This window comes from Myxocyprinus asiaticus, chromosome 46 (genome assembly GCF_019703515.2).
Source record: "Myxocyprinus asiaticus isolate MX2 ecotype Aquarium Trade chromosome 46, UBuf_Myxa_2, whole genome shotgun sequence".
Classification (NCBI taxonomy): Eukaryota; Metazoa; Chordata; class Actinopteri; order Cypriniformes; family Catostomidae; genus Myxocyprinus; species Myxocyprinus asiaticus.
The window spans coordinates 9184372-9211609 of NC_059389.1; the positions used below are offsets into that span (position 1 = coordinate 9184372).

The following is a 27238-nucleotide window of genomic DNA, read 5'->3' on the forward strand; positions in this document are numbered from 1 at the left end:
GGCAGTTTAATATAATTGTTTGCAGCTCTGTCTTTAAAAGTTGCCAGATTGCATGCAAACATGTAGCATGCAGCCATCATCTCCACTGGGCATGTGGCATCAGTAGTTGCGGTACTTCATAAACTCACACAACATAGGCAGTGTTTTGTCAGTTAGCAATTATGTTGACTGGCAAATAATTTATGGTATATTCTCTGTACATAACAATATTAAGACTAACTGCAGTTAGTTATGGTTTTTGCATGTCAAGGCTTGCATATTGAAGTTCATTGACACTTAGTTTTGGGTGTTGCTGGGGTGGGGCTATTGTGCTCTCAGACGGAGCTTGTTTACTAACAATGGCATACTAAGCCCATCTCTAAAAAACACTCACCAAGTACACTTGTCACATTGTTGCACCCCTGTGGCTTTTAATTGGCTGATAGCTGTTGCTACACAATGACCCTTTCTCCATCACAGAGGGGCCTTACCTTTCAATTTCATCTGACTCAGTGTGGCACAACTTTTCTTTCTTACTTGGCTGTTTACTTCCTGATTGTCTCTCTCAGTTGTGTTACCAAAAGCTAAATGTGCATTTCATTCATGATTATTCAGCAAATCGGTTGTTGAAACGAATGTGTAACAGAGCTGCTCAGTCATGACATCAATTCACCATGAGTTCCCCTCTGGTATTGAACAGCTCTATAGACGCACAGTTGACATTTTCTGTCGAGGTTTATCTCATAGATGGCTCGAACCCATGGTAAATACATTTCTTTGAGAAGTTTATCTGTTGGTCAAAGAGTTTGTGGCTGCTAAGCAAAATCCTGCACTGGAATTGAGAATGACAAAAAGGAACAGTTGCTAGTGGAGACAGCTGAATGTGTTCAGATCCAAAGTTTGTCAGATTCACTATATATCAAGCTAATGAGACCTGCCCTTGGAGATGTGGAAGCATGCCCTTAGACTTCGCTCTGGCTTTCACTGTTAAAAGATGGATGATGGTTAAACAGTCACCCAGTCTAACCTCATACAGTGAATGGAAAAGATCTCTTCTTGCTTCAAGCAGCAGGAGGGTTCCTCATTTGGCATGCTGTTACAACTTTCCTAGGAAGTTTGAACATGGTTTTTTTTTTAATAGCAAATTTATTTTACTGCGTTTTTACTTTTACATGGGTATTTTTGGTACAGGATATTTGTGCTCACTAGCTAATGTGTCCCTGACTAGAAACTTGATAAACGTTTAAATATAGTTACGATAAAACTGCCAAATTTTCATCGTGAACTTTCAGATAGAAAAGTGAGTTGTTTTTTTGTTGTCCAGATTTAGTGAAACTTCTTTTGAAGATGACAAACAGTCTTCAGCCATCCTTGTTGGTATTTAGATGGTAACCGTTCTTCTATTGAAATTCTAGCGCGATTTACATTGAAGGCTGTCAAATTAAAACTCGAAATCTGATTTTCGTTGAATTTATGATAAAAACGCACTTTTGAATGCTAAAACTGTGCATTTGAATTTTGGATGTGTGCCAAGCACTGAAGATGACTTTAGACAGATTGCATTGTGCTAAAAGAAAAGGCTAGATGCAGCAAAAGAAATGCAGTTTAACGCAACACAGGTATCATTTCAGTGCCGTGAAATGATCAAAGATGTTGGTCTAGCGCACGTTTACATAGAAAAGCAAATGGTAAACTGGATGATTGCAGAAGTGTTTGGTGTGAACAGCCCCTTAGGTTGAGGTCTTTGACCGTTGCGTCTGGCTCTCGTCAGCATTTCTCAGATTAAGCAGTGGGTTTTAAAACACTCAGTCAGGAAAGGAGTTCAATTAAAAAATCTGCTGACTTTAAAATTTGAATTTCATTCAAATTTTGGTAATATATAAGGTAAAAATTAGAATTTTGTTTCTCAGGCATATTGACAGCCCTAATTCACATGTGACATTGATAAACTTTGTTTAGGTAGTTGATGCATAACATGTCCATCATATGGTAACGATAAGCTTTTAGGTTAAATTTCCTGTTAAGTTTAAGTTTTAAGTATTTTTGCCATTTTTAATCACCATTTGCCTTTTACTAGTTAATTTAAATTGGACAAATGTTCAAATGTGAGTGCAATTATTCCATGTTGTCTCAATCAGTATGAGCTCATGAAAGCTAAATGCATATTAATTATAAAACAATGAGCAAAATGCAGTTAATTTTTTTTAAATGGAGTATAGCGTGTCAAACAGAAGGACTGGTCAACTTTCCAAAGGTTTTCAATGTCCACATATTCATTGGTCCCACAGCGACCCTACCCATAACCTTGGTTGAAACAAATGCAAATCTCACACATTTCGCAGAATGAGGTTTATAGTCTACACACACTCATTCGTGCAGTTATCCATTTTGACTGCCTGGTCTCCATCTCGTCTCTCTGGAGGGGCTTTGTGTTTGGTGGGAGGCCAGTCACTCTTGCACTGACCTGTGCAGGGGGGCTGTAAAACAATCTACAGGTAAACTTCAAACTCTTGTCAAATCCCCCTTCCCCCAGTTCTGTCCACACATACACATGCACACAAGCCAAAACCTATGATCTTTTGTTTTAACTAAACCTGAGAGGCCGTGTATAACCTCTGTCCAAGTCTTAAACATTGTCATTTTCCATGATCCTTTTTGTATCCATTCTGCTCTTATCTCTCGCTTGTCAGCAGTTGTGTGCATAAGAAATCTTCGCTGGAAACCGTAATATTTTCCCTTTGGACTGGCCAGCGTTTCGCTAATTTTTGGGAACGTCTCGTTCTCTTGTTACACAAAAGTGTGATGTTAGCTTAGGAGCCTTTTCAGTTTCACTGATATGCCTGAGCTGGTTTTGTTTGTTCGTTGGCATGGTGACTTCGGCTGCACAACAGCTGACTGCTGTGATTTCAGGATATTTGATTTTTATATATATTTATAATAATATTATGTAATAGATTCTATTACGTACCACCCAATTCCGAAAAAGTTGGGACAGTATGAAAAATGCTATTAAAAACAAAAAGGAGTTATTTGTAAATTATATTCACCCTTTGCTATATTGAAAGCACTACAACTACACATTATATGATGGTTTTTTCCTTGTGAATTTCATATATTTTATTTTATTTATTTATTTATTTTTTAAATGTAATTTCAAATCAGATGATTGCAACACACTCCAAAAAAGTTGGGACAGTCGAGTGTTTACCACTGTGAAACATCATTTATTCTAACAACACTTATTAAGCATTTGGGCACTGAAGACACAAGTTTAAGTTTAAGAAGTGGAATTTTCCACCATTCATCCATTATGCAGGTCTTCAGCTGCACAATTGTATGGGGTCTTCGTTGCCATATTGTGCGCTAAATAATGCACCACACATTCTCAATTGGAGATGGTCAGGACTGCAAGCAGGCCAATCTAGCACCCTCACTCTCTGCTTATTCGGCCAGTATGTGGTTTGAAGTTGTCCTGCTGAAAATGTCGGGATGTCCCTGGAAAAGACGGTGCTGGATGGCAGTATGTGCTGCTCCAAAATTTGTACATATATGTCTGCATTAATGGTTGAGATCTCACAGGTGCGCGAGTTACCCATGCCATGTGCACTGACACACCCCTGGCCCATACAGACACTGGATTTTGGACCTGATGCTGATAACAGCTTGGATGATCCTTTTCCTCTTTGGCATGGAGAACACAATGGCTGTTTTTCAAAAACTATTTGAAATGTTGGCTTATCAGACCAAAAAACATGGTTCCACTGTTCTACTTTCCATCTAAGATGAGAACGAGCCCAGAGAAGTCGGCAGCGCTTCTGGACAGTGTTAATGTAGGGCTTCTGCTTTGCATAGTAAAGTCTTTACTTGCATCTGTGGATGCAGCGGTGAGTTGTGTTGACTAACAAAGGTTTACTAAAGTTATCCCAAGCCCATGTTCATGATATCTATTACAGATGAATGATGCTTTTTAAGACAATGATGTCAGAGGGATCAGAGACACATTCATGCACATTCAGAAGTGGTTTTTGTCTTGCCCTTTACGTACCAAGATTTGATTCCTTGAATCTTTTAACTATATTGTGCACTGTAGAGGGCGAAATGCCCAAAATCCTTCCAGTTTGTCTTTGGGGAACATTGTTCTCAAAGTGCTGGATTATTTGCCGAAGCATCTGTTGGCAAATTGACAAGTCTCGTATGATCCTTGCTCTTGAAGGACTAGGCTGTTTTTGGAGGCTCCTTATATACTATGTTGTTATTTTATGTTGCCTTGTTATTTTAACTCGTCAAACTGTTCTGAGTCTTAAATTGCCCCTGTCTCAACTTTTTTGGAGCATGTTGCAATCATCTGATTTGAAATAACTGTGCATTTAAAAAAGGTAAAACATCATATAATGTGTAGTGGTAGTGCTTTCAATATAGCAAAGGGTGCATATAATTTACAAATCACTCCTTTTTGTTTTTATTAGCATTTTTTTTTTTTTTTATACCTCCCCAACTTTTTTGGAATTGGGGTTGTAATATTCAGTGTTGTGATTTGTATTCACAAAAATAAAAAATATTATCTGATGTCACATCAAATCTAATACATTTTCGTTTAAAATTGCATTGATTACGTTTCCGTCTCTCATCCTCCACCGAAAACGGAGCCTTTCTAAACGCTCTCCATTACCGCATACTTCGGAAACATTGGTGTTAAGAAACTGAAGACTTTTAAGCGAAAACTGATTAGTGTGGATGTGGCCTGAGTCGAACATAAATGCGAGCTGCAATGTGATCATGCTCCTAAAGCCAAGAGTACACTACAAGACTTGCAGTCCGCACCCTGCGATTCACAGTCTTGTTTTTCGTTGTGCTGGTGCGCACACTACAGGACTGTAGTGTATAAAATACATGACCATTCGTCCCCGACTGAGGCCATGTGTTCACTGGTATTAAGATGCGTTTTATTTGTTATCACAAGTGTATATGCAAGACATCACCGTTACACCTGGTTGTCTCTTTTAACCACATGTGTTTGGATTTCAAGGAGAGAGTCTCTGATTTCATGAGGACATACATCAATCATTACGTCTGTGTAACTTGCAAATAACTGGCCTTTACAGCTGCCTTTAGCATCATCCCGTTTCAAACGGGTCGCCCAGAATGCATCTTTTAATAAAGATAATGAAATTAATTCACAAACTTATGCAGTTTATTCTTGATAACGTCAAACATGAAAGAACGGCTCTCGCCCATTTTGCGCTTATTGGCACCATTGCAAAGGAAAAAAATTGTGGGTGAGGTTTTATTTTTATTTTCTAATTATTTCTGTCTCCTGCTGCCCAATGCCTTTTTCAACAAACATGAAAGAACGACTTGCACCTGTTTTGCTATTTGCAAAAGGAAAAACGTAAGAAAAACAGCTGAAAATAATAATGACAGCAGGCAGGAATATGTGGGTGAAGTTTTATTTTCTAATTGTTTTTTGTCTGCTGCTTCCTAATACCTTGCCGTCCTCTTGGGCTCTCTCTATATTTTATTGGCTGTGGCCTATTGTCAGTCTCTTGCACATCAGGACGGTGCATACACCTGACGACAAGATGTCTAGTTATCAAGCTGTTTTGAAAACTGTCGTAGTGTCTGGGATCAGCCTCATGTCGCAGGAGTGCAAACACAACAAGATCGTTCGTCGTGAGATCTGAGACTTCTCGTTGCAGACCAGTCACCGAATTAAAACATCAAAGGAGATGAGCTCGAGTCGTGTAGTGTACACTAGGCTTACATTTCTTGAGAAATTGGTAAATTTTGTCAAAGCTGTGGTGTAGCAGTCAAAGTGGCGAAATCTCAAAATTAAAAGGACAAATACAGCTTAAGACTCTGCATAGTTAATATCTTGTCCCGACTAACTTGGAATTGCAACAGTGCATTTCTTTATTATTAAAAAATCACATCTAATTTGTATCCATCTATTTAAAAATCTATTTCAATCCATGTTTTGTGCTTGTTTGATAATACTGACCACCATGAGCTTTATAATCATAGCCATCAAACTCTGCAACTGTCTCCATGCTGGCACAATGTCCGCCTATCTGTGCTCTGTGTTGCAGTGTGTGTGCTGTGCAAAGACTAAATTACCCTATTAAATGGGGGTTAGAGTTACTTCAGCCTCACCGCCACAAGTATTTGTGATGGTAGATACAAGGCTTTACTATGGTAACGTATGCGTGATGTGCCATGTGGCTTTTTATTTAAAACATTATGTTGCTTTTTTCATGATGTCTGTGATGTTGGACCTTAAAGGTGAAGGTTAAATGTTACATAAACAGTTGTATTTGACACTGGCTTGTGTGTCTTTAAATGCATGAGTCAGATTGTTAGTCCTTCATGGTTCTCTATTCTTCTATGGGTTGTTTTCTCTCTCTCTCTCACACACACACTAATCTGAATGGAGAAAAGCTTGACTTGTTTGCACTACAAAGCCTATCCAAATTTCCCAAGGGGACGTTCCACAGGGAGTGCAACACATGCTACATCCTGTTCGTGTCACAGGGGCATATGGGCCCTATCGACCCCCATCCCCCAACATGCATGTGGTAGAATGAGTGGAGAGTGACATCCTTGCCGTTTCTGCAGGCTCCCGCAAATTAACGCAAGGCCCTGTTGTGCGGATTGTTCATGCATTCCTCCGGCATGACTCTGGCATTCACATTTAAACTGCATGCCTTTAAGCTGCCTCTGTGTCTGCTGCAGCCATTCGTTTTAAAACCGTTGGCTATGGAATATTAATGTACTGCTTACTGTGCCTTATACAGTACTGCCTACATATTTTTAAAGAAGTGGTATGTGAAATTGTACACACTAAGCAACATTAAAACATTTTAACCAGTTTCATACTAAATTGTTGTCAAATGACTTCATGAGGGATTTCTCAGTCATAGAAAACCTTAAAATATCAGGGAAATCTAAATGTAGGATTTCTAGTCCTGGTTTAGTAATGCAAAGTAGGTAAATCTAAAAAGTCATGGACATTTCTGTAGTGAATATTAAAGTTTAAAGTCATGCTAGGCTCTAAAACGGACTCTAGTTTCTATAATAATAAATAATAATCATAAAAAACTTAGTAATAAAAGTGACTGAAAAAAAAAAAGATTGTTGGTGCCAGACAGGCTGGTTTCAGTATTTCTGTAACTGCTGATCTCCTGGGATTTTCACGCACAACAGTCCCTAGAGTTTACTCAGAATGGTGCCAAAAAAAAAAAAAAAAAACATCCAATGATCGGCAGTTCTGCGGATGGAAAAGCCTTGTTGATGAGAGAGGTCAACGGAGATTGGCCAGATTGGTTCGAGCTGACAGAAAGGCTATGGTAACTCGGATAACCACTCCGTTCAATTGTAGTGAGCAAAATAGCATCTCAGAATGTACAACATGTCGAACCTTGTGGCAGATGGGCTACAACAGCAGAAGACTACATGTGGCACTTTATTAGAACCATAGTGTTTCTAACAAAGTGTTCAGTGAGTGTGTATGCTGTATAATGCAGAACAAGTAATATGGTAGTATGCTATTCCAAACATAGCTCTTGAGCTGGAAAAGTTAAAATGGCTCTTGCCATTGCTATAGGGAAAAAAATTAAAGATGGAAATAACTCAATATTTGCTCAAGGTTTCACACCTTATGTGTGAAGATTAACCAGACGTGATGAATGTGATGCTGGCTAATTCACATCAGCTTGTAATCCTATTGAAACCTGTTGTTCATTCATGCTGCTGGTCTCACTTCCTCCCAGACAAAGTCTGTTTATCGGAGTACAGGTGGACCTGGAACATGCTTGTTGTCCTGCACAGCTGAATCATTAGGGAGGTGAATTTCCTGAGTCACTCTTGACGGTATTTAGCCAAGTCATGGAAGAAATTTGTTTGACATTCCACTTTAAATGTCATAAACTGATATTTTCTGTTGTACTGGGGGTATTTACACTTGGTCACATCATGTGTTTTTACTGATCTGATAGCTATTCAAATATAAAATATAATGAAGGAATGATAGATCGGGTTAATATCCATTTTGCAAAGACATATTGATCTGGCTAATGTAAATGGAATGTGCATACACAAACACATAGAAATCCAATAAGTCAAGATGCATGGAGTGACCTTAGTGTAAATAGGACCATTGATTTAATTCTGCTGCTGAATACAGTCTTTTTAAGGGCCCATAGCTCTGAGGTTAAGGGGACACAGGATTCTGAGGGGCTGGCTGTGTTGACTCAGACTAAACAAATAGGTGTCTGGCCCTGGCTGCCAGGAGAGGCCTACTTGGCTCCTGCTGGGGCCTGACAGAGGAAATTTCTCATGCCCCTCAGAGCATACAAGGGCACACCAGTGGCGAACAAATCTAATATGCAAGTTTATGATTAAATTTATGAATTGAGGAGTTGGCTTTTGAATTGGGAGAATAAAAGCATGTTAGCCACCACTCAAACCTTAAAGGCAACATGAAATCAGAATTGACTCTTTGCTTTCTTTAAAGGTTTTCCTGGTCTTATTGTGCACGATTCACCAGTGCACGTTGTTCTAAAGAAAAATTTGTCTTGGTAATCCTTCATCAAATGGTTATAACTGTTCTGCCTCTGAAACGGCTCTGATTTTCGGCTGACATCACCAAGGCCGCTTAAGATTCGAAGATTAAGATTTTGAAAGTGCAAGTAAAGTACATTAGTAAATTAAAGAAGTAAAATGTGTCATGAATGTTGCTTCCTTTTGGCTTTAAAAACTCTTAAGATTTCGCAATTGTCTTATCACTGATGAAGCTTAAAGATATTTTATCTTAGCACCATGCTTCCATAAGCTCAACATTAGTCATGTGTTTGGACTTAATGTGTATGGCTCTGCCATTATTCCAATTTAACGTGTTATTTTAGACCTTGGTGTGTTTAGTCAGCCTTTTTGTATACAAGGACCTGTTCACATCCCCCACCATGACTCTGCTCGGTCCCAGTTAAAGCACTGACGCAGAACATTGCCCCCTCTCTTGGTTTGAACCCGGTGACCCCTAGTTTGGGAAAACTCTCGTTTCCTCCATGTCCTCCTTAAACGACAACCACATTTCACCACTACCCATAAAACAAATGCCGACCATGATTCCAGCCTAGCACGACTGCAGTCTCTAAGTTAACCAACATTAAGCATCCCACTCAGTGTTCTGGGAAAATATTTTACATAATTTGTGCATCAACATTTTCAAATCTACATGGTAAAAGCAGAGCAAAACACTGTCACATTGCAGTTGCTTTTCTTTTTGGAAGTTTTTTTTTTTTTTTTTTAAGCCTTCAAATCCAAAAATATAAGGAATAATTATAATGTTTACAAAAGTATGGCTTGCATATCTGAAGGCGTTTGGTTTTTTTGCTTGGTTTGAGACAAGGGTCGCCAACGTCGTCCTGAATTCTGCTATGGCAAAGATATTTAGAAGCCAGTGGGCCTTATTCACGAAACATGAGCGGAACAAATTTGTGTTTAAATGCATTCTTGCATAAATTATATGTATAAAACGTTTTACACACAAATTTGTTCTGCTTGTGTTTCATGAATAAGGCCCATTCGGAATAGGGAGGGAGTTTCATTTACCCAAAGATCAAAGGTGGATATGAAAGATCAACCCACGACTGCAAGGCCATTGTTTCTGTGGTGATGTATTGGCAGTTCGCAGCACGAACTACTCAGGTGGACATATTTGTAAGTGCTGCAGTGCATAATTTATCCCAAAACTCATTGGTTCAGGTTGGAGCTGTGTCCTAGTGGTTGTCTCTTTGGTCCCAGACTGATCATACTGATTGTAAGCATGTTTGAGCTCCAGTTTCTGGATAAAATATCCTCAGAGTGGTGCCAAAATCAAGTTGTTTAGATTGTAAATGATGTAATACAATGAACAGGAATGCGCTCATAGACTCTGCCCCCTAACCCAAACCCCAACCTTAAACCTAACCATCAGTGAAGGGAAAATGTATCTTAGAAGGAAATATGACATCGAAATCATGCTCATTATTGATTGTAAAGGCAATTCCCTTCCTGGCTTCTGTTGGACCAGAACCCTTGTCTCTGAGGCTGTTCATGCAACATGCTATCAGTAGTACCGCAGGAAATGGTAAACACATTTGAATTAATGCAACCATGTCTGATGGGAGATGCTGCTTGTCAGTAACTTCGAAGAATGGGGTTGATATCAGGGTACTAGAACATTTAGTAGCAACATGTCGGTTCCAATGTGATCATGTTGTTGGTCCACAGTGTTTGCTTTGAACCACAGTTAGAATACAGCCCAATTCCCTTAAGTTAAGAAAACCTTTATTAATAATTGTAAGGTTATTATCGCTAAAGGCACGGTCACATTTACCTTTGCACAACGAAATTCCATGGACGGAATACTGTCATCTCGATGAAAATCCACACAAAATTCACAATTGGCTTCCGGTGATGAAGAATTTCCACTTGTGGATTTCGCGTAGAGTTCAAGTTTGGTGAACTATGAATGGCGAATTTGCCGCATTGATCAATAGGAAGTTGCTTGTTTTGGGATTGACCTCTGTTTGGGAGGTGCTCCTTACACAGCTACCCTGAATATTCACAATGAACAAGGATATCATTTTTGCTGCAAGTTTTATTTTAACATCACTCTTACGGTGTAAAAAAGTGCAACATTAAAAAGAGGCTGCTTGTCAATTAGTTTTTTGCTGGTTGCAACTGGCTGCAGACCCTCCAATACCCTGGTCCAGACATATACCAAACCCTCTAAGACCCAGAACAATACTAGACCTCAATGTTCAGATTGTCTCTCTTTGATGAACTGAAATATGATAAAATGCTACATTTATTGCAGCATTCATTTGAGAAACTGAGTCAACTTGTGACTGAGTAGCTATTTCTTGTAATTCTTGCGAATTCTGTAATGGAGAAGATACAGTGCCAAATTGTGGTTTATGTAATTACCACCTGTAGTGTTGTATGTGTTTGTCTGCTTGTACGTTTGTCCCTGCCATGCATATTTCAATAAAATTCAGTTGTTGTATAAGGTAGCCGAGCATATGAGAAAATGTTTATACAGTTATTTAGTAAGATCAGAATTTGATCTTGTGTGAATCTATTGTGCTAGATGTAGTGTGTGGGCCTTGTTTGAGGTGATGAAATCACTGGTTATAATTAGAACCAGCTGATTATCCCTATACCCCCTCCTGCTGAACTTCAACAGTTGTCCTTTTTATTCGGCTAAAAGAACAAGAGAACTTATCTGAAGTTAGAGGTCAAGACCCCTCTCATAATGTCCAACCCTGTCCCCACCCTGCCGCCCACCGCTGACATCAGCCTCATTTAGGCTTGATGTCGATATGCCTAATTTCAGATTCACACTTCTTGTCTGCACCCCATACCACCCCATGTGTAGGATAGTAGGTCTTCTGGTGGGGGTTTATAGCTTCTCGAAAATCCCAAATATGCAGCTTGAGTTTTAGCGGTGCCGAAAAGCAAGCCAAGGCACACAGACTACTGCACTCTCAAGCCTCTAGACATTAATGTTTCGAGGGTAACCAATGGCTTGCTGACTTTGCAGTGTTTAGGCTCAATAGTTCCATCGAGAATGCTTCATATCAGAGCTAAACCCAGTTCGGCTTTGTGACAACCAACCACTTAACGTCATTCTTTGTAATGGCGTGCACTTGTCACTGCCCGTGAGTTCCATGTTCATTGATCTGTCTGGCTGACATTCAGCCAGTCTCCCAGCATCTACAGTGACCCTGTCTGGTTTAGGATGGGTCACTTCCACTCCGTCGTGTATGCTAATCTAGCCGATTAGTTGGGTTGAGATTTGGGGCAGGGGTCTTTGATGAATCAGCATGTGTCTCTGAGTGGAAAAGCCAGCAGGTGGGGGATGTCTAATCTCTGCCTACAGACTGAGGAGGGGAAGGGGTCTTTAGCATGGTCTGGGAATGCCACCTGCACAGGAGCCATAGAGGGCTTCAAGTAAAGTAGCAGGATAGGAGAGATTAGTCAGTTGTCCAGTTTATAACGCCTAAGCTCTGTTCAAAAACATATTAAGCTGCCTTGCTGTCTACTGTCTAAATAAGCTGCTACCGTATACTTTGGTTATCTGTATGCCACTACGTCTTGCGCAAATTTCGTCATAAGCACAGTATGCGCGGACTGTCTGCATGCAGCCAAGTTTTTCTAGACTCAGGGATGGTTTGATTCTGTGCGTCGTTGCCGAATGCACCTGCCATTGACTTCTAAAGTAGTATTACAGAGCAGTCAGATGGAGCATGTGTTGAATATATGTCCATATGGGTTTGCGGTCAAAAGAGTATATTTTGAAACGCTGAGCACTCAACCATTCGTGTGATGGGACAGCATGCAGAAAAACTAAGTATACCCTAGCCTTTAGACAACATTCTAACTGAAATAGAATGTCATTAATGACTGAACTGAAACACTCTTTATTGCCAGCAACTCGTTACCACTTGTGCGTTTCATACAAAATTGCACTCTTAGCATGATGGTCTCAAAAGACTTGACTAGCACTCATGGTTGATTTCAATAAAGTCTTGCTTTAACATGTTAAGCTAACAGCTCAATGGGCTTATGAAAAATACATAGAAGACAAAAATTTGGTTGAAATACTTTACTGTTTACTAATACTAAACTTTTACTATTTTATTATTTTTTCTATTGATAGTTTTTAGACCTGAATAAAATATTCTGGCTTATAATTGACATTCTCCCTCAAATCCATCCACCATTTTGAATGAAAATGTTGCTGTGCTCATCGTAATATATTCTGGGAGTGCCTTATCTGTGGAAGATACTTGCAAAGCTTCTACATATTTTGGCCAAAACAAGGTTTATTACAAGGCAGAATTACTTTTTCTACCTAATGTTTTGAGGTCAGTGTACCTACTGGTCAGTTTATCTACTTCTCGTTGGGTGCGCACCGATTATGCCTTAAAATGTTGCCAGTATTTAGACAGTCCTTTTATAACTTTTAAAGAATTAAGTCATAAAGAAAGAAAGTGTGCCACTGCCAGCGCATCTGTCTAATATTTAGTAATGTTTAAAACTTCCTCAAACAAACCAGTACTGTCACTCTCAGTTAGCAAATTTGCACCAGGTTTCTGCTTTTTAGGGAGAACTGAAAATTCTACCATGAGTACACAGGGTATGCTTGCTTAAAAAGGTCTGTGAATGTGTGTGTGTTGCTCCTGTGTGTCCAGGTTATGAGTGGGCCACAGATAACAACAAAGACCTCCTAAAGGCTAATACCTCACCAGGGGCAGATAATGGAGCAATAGCTTTGGATGGGTTATCATCCTTAGTGAACCGAAGGTGGGGGCAGTTTTAACACTCCAATGTCACTCATTTCCCAGCTGTCTTTACAGCGCTGATTTAGGCTGGCTTGTAGCTGTCACATTAAAAGGAGATTAACTGTGTCTTTTGTGTTGGCTAATTTTTTTTTTTTTTTTAATTGAATCAGCTAAAGTTTGGGTGTTGTCTTAAGTTTTGTGTGATTTGGTGTTTGAGTTTTCTGTGTTGTGGGCGATGGATTGGTTTTTCCCTCATGCTTGGGTGAAGCGTTAACACCCTCTTGCTTGCAGGTGGGCAACATGCTTTGTGGCCAGCCGCAAGATTCCCGAGAGTGGCATGTTCACTGTAGGCACCAAAGTCTCTCTTTCTGTGGCACTCTTTTATATCAAATACAGTTGTGGCCAAAAATATTGGCACCCTTGGTAAATATGAACAAAGAAGGCTGTGAAAACAAATCTGCATTGTTTATCCTTTTGATCTTTCATAAACAAAAAATAAAAAATCTAACCTTTAATTAAAGTAAAACAATTGAAACAGGGTAAATATCTCATTATTAAATAAATAGTTTTCTCCAAAATGCATTGGCCATAATTATTGGCACCCTTTTATTCAATACTTTTTGCAACCTCCCTTTGCCAAGACAACAGCTCTGAGTCTTCTCTTTTAATGCCTAATGAGGTTGGAGAACACCTTGCAAGGGATCTGAGACCATTCCTCTATACAGAAAACCTCCAGATCCTTCAAATTCCAAAGTCCATGTTGGTGGACTCTCCTCTTCAGTTCACACCACAAATTTTCTATGAGGTTCAGGTCAGGGGACTGGGATGGCCATGGTAGAACTTAGATTTTGTGGCCAGTGAACCATTTTTGTGTTGATTTTGATCGTTTTGGATCATTATCCTGCTGGAAGATCCGACCAAAGCCCATTGTAAGCTTTCTAGCAGAGGCAGCCAGGTTTTTATTTTTTATCTGTTGGTATATGATAGAGTCCGTGATGCTATGTATCCAGACAGCCCCAGGCAGAAAAACAGCCCCACAACATTAAAGATCCAGCACCACATTTATCCGTGGACATTGGGTGGTACTTCATCTCCGTGTGCGCCAAACCCATCTCTGGTGTATGCTACCAAAAAGCTCTTTTTTGTTTTTGTTTTGTTTCATGTGACCATAGAACCCGGTTGCATTTGAAGTTCCAGTAGTGTCTGGTAAACTGAAGATGCTTGAGTTTGTTGTTGGATGAAAGCAGAGGCTTTTTTTCTTGAAATCCTCCCAAACAAATTGTGGTGATGTAGGTGATGTCTGAGATATGACTTTCTGACCCCAAAACTCAACTAATTTTTGCAATTCTCCAGCTGTGATTTTTTTGAAATTCTTTGGCCACTTGAACCATCCTCCTTGCTGTGCGTGGAGACAATATAGACACACGTCCTTTTCCAGGCCGATTAAGATCTCCAGTTGATTGGAACTTGTTAATTATTGCCCTGATGGTGAAAATGGGCATTTTGTTGAAAGTTGGCTATTTTCTTATTGCCACTTCAAAAATCATTTGTCAGGCCTGGGTAGCTCAGTGAGTATTGACGCTGACTACCACCCCTGGAGACGCGAGTTCGAATACAGAGTGTGCTGAATGACTCCAGCCATGTCTCCCAAGCAACCAAATTGGCCCGGTTGCTAGGGTGGGTAGAGTCACATGGGGTAACCTCCTCATGGTCGCGATTAGTGGTTCTCGCTCTCAATGGGGCACGTGGCAAGTTGTGCGTGGATCACGGAGATTAGCATGAGCCTCCACATTCGGAGTCTCCGCGGTGTCATGCACGATGAGCTACATGATAAGATGCGTGGATTGACTGTCTCAGAAGTCTCACAACTGAGTCTTGTCCTCCGCCACCCGGATTGAGTAACCGCGCTACCACGAGGACCTACTAAGTAGTGGGAATTGGGCATTCCAAATTGGGAGAAAAGGGGATAAAAATAAATAAATAAATAAAATCATTTATCTCATATTTCTTCCCAAGCATGCTCTTTACTGACACATTTGTTGACTTTGCTATTAAGCAACTTTTGAAAACACTTTTTAAGATGCAAAATTGTTTGGTCTGACAAATGACGCCACAACTTTGGGACAGTCATAATAATAATATTTTTTTTTTTTTTTTAAATATCATTTTCACACAATAAATATTTTAATGGTTTGTTTATTTCTCTCTTTGTATGGGTTATCATTGTTTTAAATGTCTAATAATTTTTATTTTAATAATGGATTTTCATAGTTTAATATTGAAAGTCTTGATCGGGGACAGGGCTAAAACTGTAAAATATGTACATGAAAGGCTTTTGAAAAGTAAAAAAAAAAAAAATGACAAAGGCCTAGTAAAAATGTTTCCAAGTCAGATTTATGTAACCTTCATATAACAAAAGACATGAAAAAAATTGAAATCTTTTCGTTTTAATAAAAATCAACCCCTGGGACATGAAATTGCAAGAAGTTGAAGAAACACCCAACTATGGACACAATCTACAGATCTGGCACAGTTTCACGACAGGGGAAAGCTTGGGAGAAATTTTGCACACATTCGTTAGATTATACGATTGGTCATTATACGATTGGCATTTGCAGCAGTTACATTTTTATTGAAGGTTTGCAGGACCAGGGAGTTGGTGACCATTATGAAACTAATTCAAGCTAATGTCTTCCTAATGGTTATTAGTGTTGCAGATGTGCCTGTTAAAAGCCCTGGTTGAACTGCGTTGTGAGGCCTGTTGTTCAGGGGCCATTTTGTTCTACAGATTAAATGAAACAATGAAAGTGATAAATGGACATTCCATGTTTTCTGAAATTTTGTGATGATAACATGCTTTTTTTGCCTTCTTTTTCTTTTTTGCAGTAGCCAGTGCCATGAAACTGAATCCACAGCAAGCTCCTTTATATGTAAGTATGGCAGTGTTTATTTTGATCACTATGCAGGTCATTTCTCAGTTTTTTCCCCCGTCCACTCCATATTAAAAGAATAGTTCACCCAAAAATGAAAATTCTCTTCTCATGTTGTTCTAAACCCATATGCTGTTATTTTTTCTATGGAACACAAATTGTTTGAAGAATCTTGACACGTGATACAAGGCCATGGCTGTCAAGCTCCAAAATTGACCATAAAAGTATCATAAAAGTCATCCATATGACTTGTGCGCTATATTCCAAGTCTTCTGAAGCTATATGGTAACTTTGTATGAGTTATATGAACTTCTTTTATGGTGTTTGTCCTTTTTGGAGATTGACAGCAACTGGTCGCTATGACCTGTCATTTTATGGCTAGAGCTATGTAACAATTCTTCTACAATGTCTAATTTTGTGTCCCATGAAAAATAACAGCATTCTGATTTGAAATGACATGAGTGAGTAAATACTGACAGAATGTTCATTTTTCTTTTTACTTGTTGATGGACACTTCTAATGAGTCCAAGCCCTGTTTGCATTCTCCCACTTGGGCTGCATCAGCATGTTATGGTTCTTGGTCAGAGTGAGGGGTGCTGGGTAATTGCTTTTCTTTCTTTTGTTTTTGTGCTGAGCACTTTTTTTTTAAATTAGATTTTCTTAAGGCATGAGAAGCCCACGTATCAGCAGAATATCTGACCAAAGACACCACAACACTTTCTGATTACGGGTTAAACAGCGGAAAAGTTCACAGAAACAAACCACACGACGTGAAAAAAAAATCAGGCTGTGTTGCTTACTCTGGTTCTTGAGTATCCATGGTAATGTCAACATCCTACCACAGATGTAACTTTGTTGGCAATGGTGATTGTCAATAAAGTTTCATGTGTTTTAGGAAAGAAAGTCAAAATGGGTTTGAAATTATATGAGGGTGAGTGAATTGACAATTTTCATTTTTGAATGTACTATCCCTTTAAGAAATGCTTATGCATGTTATTATAAACAGCTGTTAAGGGTGTAACAGTACACTTCTATCCGTCCTCATCATGAACTTTAAAGAGTGTCATAGAAGCTGCAATGATTCGCCATATTTGAAGCACACAGCTGTGTCTCATTGTGACCTCGTTGCATTTGGCGTGTGTTTGTGTGTGTATGAGCGTGTGTGTGGTTGGAGCTGTGGCCCTTTGCTGCTGCACGTGTGGTTTTTCCATTTTGAGTTCTTGCACCCTGCAGGTGGCTTGCTTGATGAAGCATTGTACTGTTTCTTTTCAAGACATCTTGATGAAATAAATGCACAAAAGCTGCACAAAGTCAAAACAGCAGTAAAGGAATAGTTATACCAAAATTGAAAATTGTGTCATAATTAACTCACCCTCATGTCTTTCCAAACCCCTATGCCTTTTTCTTATGCACATCATAAAAAGTGAATTTTTAAGAAGTCCTTCACTTGGTTTATATGCCATAATGACATTGAAGAGTGACTCCAGTATGTCAAGCTTGAAACAAATTCTTGAAGTAACTGAAGTAGTCACCATTTTTTATTTTAAGCGCTTTACTTTGCGATATTATGATATAATTTGACATTAGGGTAAGTAAATAATGACAAGTTTGGGTGAACTGTTCCTTTAAGCATTGACTTGCAGCAGTGTCCTCACTGTCTTTTATATGCAGCTTGGGAAAAAGAAAAAAAGTTGTAGACATCACAATTGTTATTTCTATTTCAATTTAAGGAAGAAATTTTGAGTTTGAGGAAGTAGTGTTTTAAATCACCCCTACCCCTGAAATGGCACCTTTTTTCCTCATTCTTTGTTATTCTCATTTACATTCCACCAAAATGCATGTCATCACATTCTCTCAATGAATTGACTAGGGATGTGCACAGTAACTGTTTGTTATATTCAGATAACCGTGAGGGTTCACAAACGGTTATTCTGTTTTTTTTTTTCTTCAGGAGTCGGGATTCTGAAATAAAGAACGTTTATACAATGGATGTGTGTTAAACACTCCTCAAAATAGCAGGGAATAAAGTGCACAGAGAGCTATGAGCCTAAACAACACAATACATAGATCCTCAAATAATAACATCACTCACACTTTCCACGAGGCATCAAACGCTAGTATTGTCATGTGCATGGAGTTACCGTATGTTTCCACTGGCGCGTTGTGAGCAAAGGTGAGCGAGCATTTTCAGTGCACTCCTATGGAAGCCAAGCGCCATACTTGCGAGGTAGATTGTGGGATTGACTGCAGCGCGAAGCAAGCTGTTCCCTAGCGTTGTGAGCGGCAATGAGCTGATATCTGTTGCGCCAGTGGAAACGCAGCGTTACGCCACTGTAGTTTATTAGCCTCTTAGGGATGCTTTGACTTTTAAATGGTTTAGCAACTTATATCAATTATGACAACTACCGAATTATTATTCATAAGCATGCATACCAAAAGGAAAAAAAAAATTAAAAAAATGTATCAAGCGCTGAATCTTTACCAGGTGAAAAGCAATTTGGAGTCGTGTAACAGTCACATGAAGTCCTCTTTGCAACCCGAACTTCAATCTTTGTGATGCCTGCGCAAATTAAGGAATCGCAGTGCAACAATTAAAGCAGAACGCATGTGTATCGAGATGCGTTCATAAAAATGTATGGTCTTTTTTTAACTTTTTTTTTTTTTCTCCCAATTTGGAATGGCCAATTCCCAATGTGCTCGTGGTTGCGTAGTGATTCACCTCAGTCCTGGTGGCGGAGGACGAATCCCAGTTGCCTCCGTGTCTGAGATCGTCAACCCGCGCATCTTATCACGTGGCTCGTTGAGCGTGTTGCCACGGAGACATAGCGTGTGTGGAGGCTTCACGCCACCCACTGTGGCATCCACGCTCAACTCGCCACGCGCCCCACCGAGAACGAACCACATTATAGCGATCACGAGGAGGTTACCCCATGTGAATCTACCCTCCCTAGCAACCGGGCCAATTTGGTTGCTTAGGAGACTTGGCTGGAGTCACTCAGCACGCCCTGGGATTCGAACTAGCGAACTCCAGGGGTGGTAGCCAGCGTCTTTACCACTGAGCTACCCAGGCCCCCATGTTTAGATAGAAAGACAATCGAAAAACAGCACAGACACATGCAAAAACATGTGTAAACAGCCCCTAACTTGCCTTGTATAAAATAAAATTAAAATAATGAAACCCGATGGTTTGTTGTGTCCCGTCGAGTCGGGTTGAAAACTGTAGATTGCATGTGTAGAATAACCGAGCAGTGATTTTGGTATTTAAATACAGGCTCGTCAAACATTTAACTGAATAACGACTATCCGTGTACATCCTTAGAATCGACAAGTTTGAATTTCACCCCTCATGATGAATGCTAAAAATTTGCAGCTTCTACTGAAGTCCATTTGTTGTGAAGTCGTGACAGCACGACTTGGCCGAGCTAAGACACAAGCTACGTTTTTTTTTAGAAAATGTTATGTTTTCAGAAACAGTGGTCTGAAGGAGGTCAGGGCTTCTTTATTCTGAGTTAGCAGGTGTACGGACTCACTACTTCCATGGTTGTTATTTTAAGAGCTAACAGAAGCGAAGGGGGGTTGTTAATTTGATCTGTTCGCCAGATGACGCAGGCTAATTTGCTCTTGTTAATTATAAACAGAGGAAAGGCCGTTTTTGGTTTCGAATGACCCAAATGTAATGTTGTGAAACGTAAGCTGTGCTTTGAAGTTTGCCTTTGCACACAGTCTCAGTCTAAACTTGTTCTGCAAAATTTAAGCTAAACGCAAGTAGCTAAATGATGCACGGTGGTCTTGTACTCCCACAGTTCTCTCAGAGGAGGCAGCTTACTGAGTGTTGTTTTAAGCACAGGGCGAAAAGGCCAGGCACTCCTCCTTTGGCACACTGACTTGCGAGCTCCTGAAATAGAGCAACGGACAACCAGAAGCATCAACAGTACTTGAACCCCCATGAGCCCACTTTAGATGCCAAAAATGCTTCCTGAAATGATGGAACCAATACTGAACTAAGCCACTAGATTATGAAGTAGACAAATTGGATTCTAGGCATTTTAGTTCTTCTTTTAGTCAAATCTAAACAGTGGTTCTCAATCTTTTTGACTCAAAGACCACCCATTGTCCAAGAAATTATTCGTCCCACATAGGCTAACATATTTTCTCTGGTACTTCTGCCGTAATAATGACAAAGCAACTTTTTTTGTTAACAGAAACTTTTAGTTTCAATACATATAAATAAATAAGGAATGCACCGATACAAAATGTGTGTGCCGATTCTGATATCCGATTATTTAAAACATCTGCAGATATCGATAGTTTGGTGGTTCTACTTACTTATGCTACCTTGTTTCAAAACATGATGATAATTAAGTACACTACTTCGAAAGAAATGTCAGTGACTTCATTCACTATGTCTTCCCTTACAAAGCTAAATGGTCTCAGTTATAAACAAAATTGCAACAAAAAGCAGGTTATGAACTCACATCAACATTCTTTATTTACTTTAACTGAATTTCTGAATAACCTTCTGTTAGGCTCGCAATAAATTAGTAAGATTTCTTAATTGTTTGAATGTTCTTATCTCACATTACCTGATTTCTGAATGATGACGTTTGTCCCTTTTTGGCTAACAAAGCTTCATCTTTAGCTTTAACGTACTTGTCATATTCCTTGCTGTGTCGAGCTTTAAGGTGAGTGATCAAATAAATTGTTAAATGTTTAACGGTAGTGCCACCTTTTAAAATTCGAACTTTCCAAGCTAACAAATAATATTTTAATTTAAATAATGTTCATCTGGCGGCCCTCTTGAACGTTTTCTAATGCCCCTTAGTGGGCCTCAGCCCCCTGTTTGAGAACCACTGGCCTAGGAGGTCTACATAGTAACAACACAAATCGGTCTTATAATCTCCAGAGCTGCATTTGATGTTGATGGTTTGAATGACTTGATTGAAAAAATGTGCCTGCTAACCAGAATCCTGTTTGTTTAGGAGACAAAGTGACCTACTAAACATTACGTGTATTGCTGAATCTGATTATTGCTGTTGAGTTTCCAGGGTGGTCTTTGTTTCATCACTCTGTTTATACTCTCGCCTTTGGCACTATTCCTGGCCCAGCACCTGCTATCCATATTGGACTGCTGTCATCTCAAAATGGCCCATGTCTGACTTTAGCATGTTAGCTGTAAAAATGAAAGGAATGTTTCTGGAGCGCTTGCATGGCTTCTAATGTGGCAATGTCCTATCTATGCTTCATGAACAAAGTGTGGGAGCTTAAGTGCATATATCAAAGGGATCAAAGCAGTCACAATAACTTCTTTGCATGCAAGTCACCCGTTATCTGACCTGCCCATAAAAGACCCTGCCCACACCCTGTGAATCCACCAATGGAGAGTCTAGCTTTGTTGCACCAAAGAGGAATAAACAATCTCTTGTCTGCTCTGTACACACCCATTTCTGTCTGTGTGAAACAGATAGTGATCTTGTTTAGAGTCGTAATATCTAGCCTCTCTTTACTCATTCAGCCGCAACATGTGTGCAACAGGTTTGGGATGTTTTTATATGTCAGTCAGATTCAGGGAGAGTGTGCAGGTTACTTTCGTGATGAGAATGTGTCATAAATTTGGAGCCCATGGCTGTTTCTTCTGGCAATAATTTTGATTTTTTTAGTTTGTCTTTCACTTATAACATTTTTAGCAATGCACACCTGCAATTTGATGTGCACAAAGGGTTATCTCCAGTTTAATGCATTTCCAATGTCTTTGCCACAAAGTTTGTGTATCGATGAGGTACTGTGAAAATAGTAAACCCTTTTAACGCCTTTAAGGGAAATAGTTGAACACAATTTAATGAACAGGTGATTCTTTCACTCAGGCAGTTCTTTATTAGAAGTCCCATGTGATTTAGCATCTTAAAACATGTTATTTTATTGTAAATAATAGTGGCGGGCCGTGCATTTAAAGTCATACAGAATGGCCTTCAGTATGATTCATGCCATTTAAGAAAACTCAGTTTCACAATGAATAAGAAACCCTATGCCTTTAGACATCATACATTATGTCGCAGCTAACTAGTAATACCAATTGACCTTTTAAAAACAAGTCCACGCACGAAAGCCAGAACTTGATCCGACACTGAATGCTCCAGCAGCCTAATTTACACTTAGAAAACTCCTGATGTTGCTATAACAATGCAAAAAGCACTTACCAATTTACTTGAAGTGAAAATCAGTCTTCCTTTCCTGTTTAATAAATTAAGCAATCACACGGTCATGCAGAACATCTCATGTTTTTAAATCCATAAGGATCTCTTTCTCAACGGCAATACCAGCAGTGATGACAGCCGACTCGTCAGACAGCTTGATCTTAGCGCTTTTCGCTCTTGAATTACGTACATCACTTAAAGCGTGATTGCGTCACTCAAGGCCAACTAGAAGGCCTCGACTGGGACATATCCGAAAGATCACACCCACCAAGAACACATAAATCAATCTGATTGGCTGACGAATCTGACAACCTGACTTTAGTCGCTCATTCATTTGCACTGTTGGGAGATTCTGTAGAAATTCTGAAGGCCTGAGGGGGTGGAGCTCAAACTCACGCACTGCTTCGGCATGCGATTTGTGAAACAGTTGTCACTTTGCTTGTAAGCATTAAGGAATAAATTCTGACTGGATAAACTTTTTGTTTTTCTCTTTGTTTGTAGATTAAGAGTGGAAAGCGATAGGCAAAAAGGTGATTGAGAATGAAAGGATGAAAAATATTTATTTATTTGGCATGTTAGGCCAACAGAGAAGGCTTTGCTGGCCCTGAGAAATCGCCACTGGTAAATAAGGCAGGACGCCCCCTTATGTTGTGATCACATTAGATGATTCTTACAAAACCAGTATTGAAAATATCCTCATTATTAAGGCCAAGACACTGGTAGTATTGGCACATTTAATGTAGAAGTCTCTGTTTACTTTTGGGACACTTCTTTCCTATACCTTATCTTCCTAGAGTGTAGAAGCGTTACTCTCACAATGAGCACAGCCATGTCTCCGAATCGTGCCATGGCTGTGACCATCAACGGCCAAAAAAGCAGCTGACTGGCATTTGGCAAGGACAGCATGTGGCTTCTGTAGCCTGGCCAATGAAAACAGTCTTCGCAATGGTGTCCCGCTGCTTGCGTCACACTCTGAAGGCCCTTTGTGTTGGTAAAATGCTGTGGCCTAGCAAAGTAGCTAGGTAAATGCAGTGTGGGAATGCAAGTTTGTTGCTTTGGCTTTAGATAGTGTAAACAGTAATTTTGCTTAGACAGCCATTAAGTCTTGTGCACTTCACAAGTCAGTGTTTGAGATGGCAGGTTTTGCAAAAGCCACTTTCTGTCTTTCTCTTTTTGTTCTTGGAAGTTTTTCCATTTCAATTCAATTTCAGTTTAAAGTACTTTATTGGCATGATTGTGTTTTACATACAATATACTCACAGCATTAATACACAAAACAAATAATGACAAGAAGAAAAAATCATAATATAACAGTAACAAATAACAATAAAAATAGAATTAAAATAAGGTGCCAAGTAATATTATCAAAAATAATTATAACAATACACACTATACAATATAAAAGAAAAGAAAAGAAACAATAAACAGTACATTGTGAAAAAATATATACTATAAAATATGTACATTAATACCCCTTAATTATCTCTCTCTCTCTCTCTCTCTCTCTCTCTCTCTCTCTCTCTCTCTCATTCACACACATCCTATAAATACTTGTGGAAATATAAGAAAGAGGGCATGCTTTCTTGTTGTCATGCCTGGCAATTTGTTGCTGCTATGAAGTGTATGGTTTTAGTGTATCATGAACTTATAGCTACTGTAAATCTGGACAGCTTGTACAGACAAGCTGGTAATGTTAGATTTAATGTATTTACACTCATGAATAAAAAGCAAAATAAAATCCCAACTCCTAGTAGACTCATTTGGAGAGCAGATTTGGCTGTATGTATGGTTACATTTTTTTTTTTTTTTTGGTTTTTATCTGACAAAAAAAAATCACCTGCAAGTAGACTTGTTTACATGGCATATTTGTTTGTTTAGGAGAATTGGCTGAATGCATTGTTTAATTTGGGATTTATTTTGATTTTATATAAAAAAAAAAATTAAAAAAAATATTGTGCTCTTTTTTTTAAATTTATTTATTTTATTTTTTTTTTTATTCTGAAGTATTTATTATTTTTTTTTATCTGCAATTAGGATTTATTGTTTTGTTTTGTTGTGTTTGAGGCCTAAGTACCTTAATTAAACAATGGGAAAAACGTTTTGATTTTCAGAGTAACATTATACCATAATACATAAATGCGATTGCATTTTCAGCCAAAACTAACATTTAATAAATTGGAGTCTAATAAATTCACCAACACTATACACGCAGATTAAATATACATTTGAAAGAAAAGGTATAATAATACCGTGCATTAGACAAGCCATTTGAAATCTTTAAAGAATATATAAAAATGTCTTGTACATGCTCACAGTGAGCATTTGCAGATAGCAAAGCTATAATTGAGGGTGGGGAAAGACTAATTACTGTTTTTCCATATTTGTTATGTATGCTGCGCTATACACACTCACTTTGTAATGAAACGCATGTCTGTTTTAATGGACAGGTGTTGATGCCTGCCTGTTGTCTGAGGGATCTCAAATGATGATTTATAGGAGTTCATGCTCTGTGTTGTGTAGTTTTCTGCACCCATCAAAGATTAAATGCTTTTTCAACAGTGTTTTTTGTCGTTCATGTATAGGACTTATATTTCAGTCCTTAATTGCTATACTCCCCCTGCAATTTAAAATGAACTTTTGTCTAGGAAACAGTTAGATGCATTTTCAGTCCAATAGCAATCAATAGTTAAATAAATGTGGACACTAGATTTTTACACATATAGGAAATATCTAGTCAAGTTTGAAGAACTCTGTGGTGCTATCAAAATATGGTTGTGTCTGTTTGACTATACTGACCACCCAATATTGTAAAATTAGCCCAATAGTGTGAATTTTAGGGTGGAATTTTCTAATTGTTTGATCAGTGGAAGACAGGGGAGTGTTGTAGAAAAATAACTGTTGCTATTCTGTTCTAGTGGCACAAACATTACAAATTTCACCTTGAAATGCTTTATGTAAATTGTTTTCTCTATCTGTTTTATTCAGGGTGAGTGTCTGTTGACGGTCCAGCTCTGTGAAGAAGAGTGTGTTGAGGAGGAAGAGGATGTAGAGTTTTACTTGCTGTTTGCCGGCACCACACAGAGGCACGTTTCCAGCACTTTGAAAATAAGCCATGTCACGCTGCAAGCCGTGTGCCCAGGTCAGTGTTCACCACACTAATGGTCTCACACACGTTAGTTTCCCTATATTAGTTAGGACATCTCATAAACAAACTTATTTTTATAGTTAGCTCTTACCTAAGCTAAGATCTAACACTCAAAGAAACTTTGGCTGATTTGTAATCTTTTAAAACTCCCTTCAAGTCAGTTTTTGCAGGACTTTCTGGATTTGCAAGGACATTTGCAAAAATGTTACCCTCACATGGCAGTTAAATGTTAGCTTCTGACTTGGGACCAGACACTCATTAACTGCAGATATCAACTAATTTACATTCCATTCATGCCAGATCTAGTCCAGGAATTGCTTGGCACATTGTTCTTGTCCAATTATTCATCCACGAATATGTCCCAGTTACTACTGGGCAACCTCTGTTTGACTGGGCTCTGGCCCAGAGAACATGCTGTTGAGCTGTTCCAAATGTCCCATTGCTGTGCCTAAAAATTCATGTGTATATACACTCTTGCTCTATTTAGGACAGCATACACACAGTGTCTCGTAATGAGCAGACTCATTCTTGCATATTATAAGAACATGTCTGAATAGGTGGGGGAAAATCTGACAGAAGTATGTACCAAAGATTTATGTTGTAACAAGTAATGTTCAGGAGATGTTATTTCTTCCAAGGAACTGGTAGAAATGCAATCTAATCTAGTGTTTGAAAAAATCTATCATATAACAAGAATTAAAAGTAAAAATTGAATACATTTCACCTTGGAGAGTTCCATAACGAACCACAGTAAATGCAGCGATATGGAATCCTGTGCAGATCTTTGGCACCGGTTCTGTAATCACTCCTCAGGTGGAGCACTTAAAGGCTTTTCAGCAATATATTTAAACTGCATGAGGTATGGCCTACTTTCATCCACCTCAGGTGCAATGCTGTATGCCTTCAGGGGTACACTTCCAACTAGGGCTGGGCGATATATTGAATATTTACTATATATATATATATATATATATATATATATATATATATATATATATATATATATATATATATATACACTATATACTGTATGTATGTATGTATATATATATATATATATATATATATATATATATATATATATATATATATATATATATATATATATATACACACACACAGTATATAGTGTGTGTGTGTATATATATATATATATATATATATATATATATATATATATATATATATACACAGTATATAGTGTACTGTATATAATATATATATATACTGTATATGAATGGCTAGATAAAATTTTGCAACATTATGAACATCGTGAGGATTTTAATATGCTTTTTATTTGGCCATTAGGTATGCTAAAGAACATGTCATTAGACTAGTTTCATGGTCCTTCCTTGGCCCGCGACTTGCGCGTATGTGAGCATTAAGTCATTTCTGAATTAATCTTTAGTAGCACTGTTAAATTTTGATGAGTTTGAAGTATTTATGTGAATCATATATATACACTGATCAGCCACAACATTAAAATCACCTGCCTAATATTGTGTAGGTTCCCCTCGTGCCACCAAAACAGCGCCAACCCGCATCTCAGAATAGCATTTTTTGGCACCATTCGAAGTAAATTCTAGAGATTGTTGTGCGTGAAAATCTGAGGAGATCAGCAGTTACAGAAATACTCAAACCAGCCCATCTGGCACCAACAATCATGCC

At 38.6% G+C, this 27238-nt stretch overlaps 1 protein-coding gene across 9 annotated transcripts in view; it reads left to right on the top strand.

Annotated features, from left to right (window-relative positions):
• The window catches only part of LOC127435888 (A-kinase anchor protein 13-like), a 150001-nt gene that overhangs the window by 18515 nt on the left and 104248 nt on the right, over positions 1–27238 (top strand). For 8 of the 9 annotated variants that reach the window (XM_051689657.1, XM_051689660.1, XM_051689663.1 and 5 more), the window contains exons 2-3: positions 16191–16234; positions 25411–25564. In XM_051689657.1, the coding sequence (XP_051545617.1) occupies positions 16202–16234; positions 25411–25564 (187 nt within the window). In that variant the 5' untranslated portion in view covers positions 16191–16201. The remainder of the gene's footprint in view (positions 1–16190; positions 16235–25410; positions 25565–27238) is intronic. The other variant, XM_051689658.1, reaches the window with a different exon arrangement.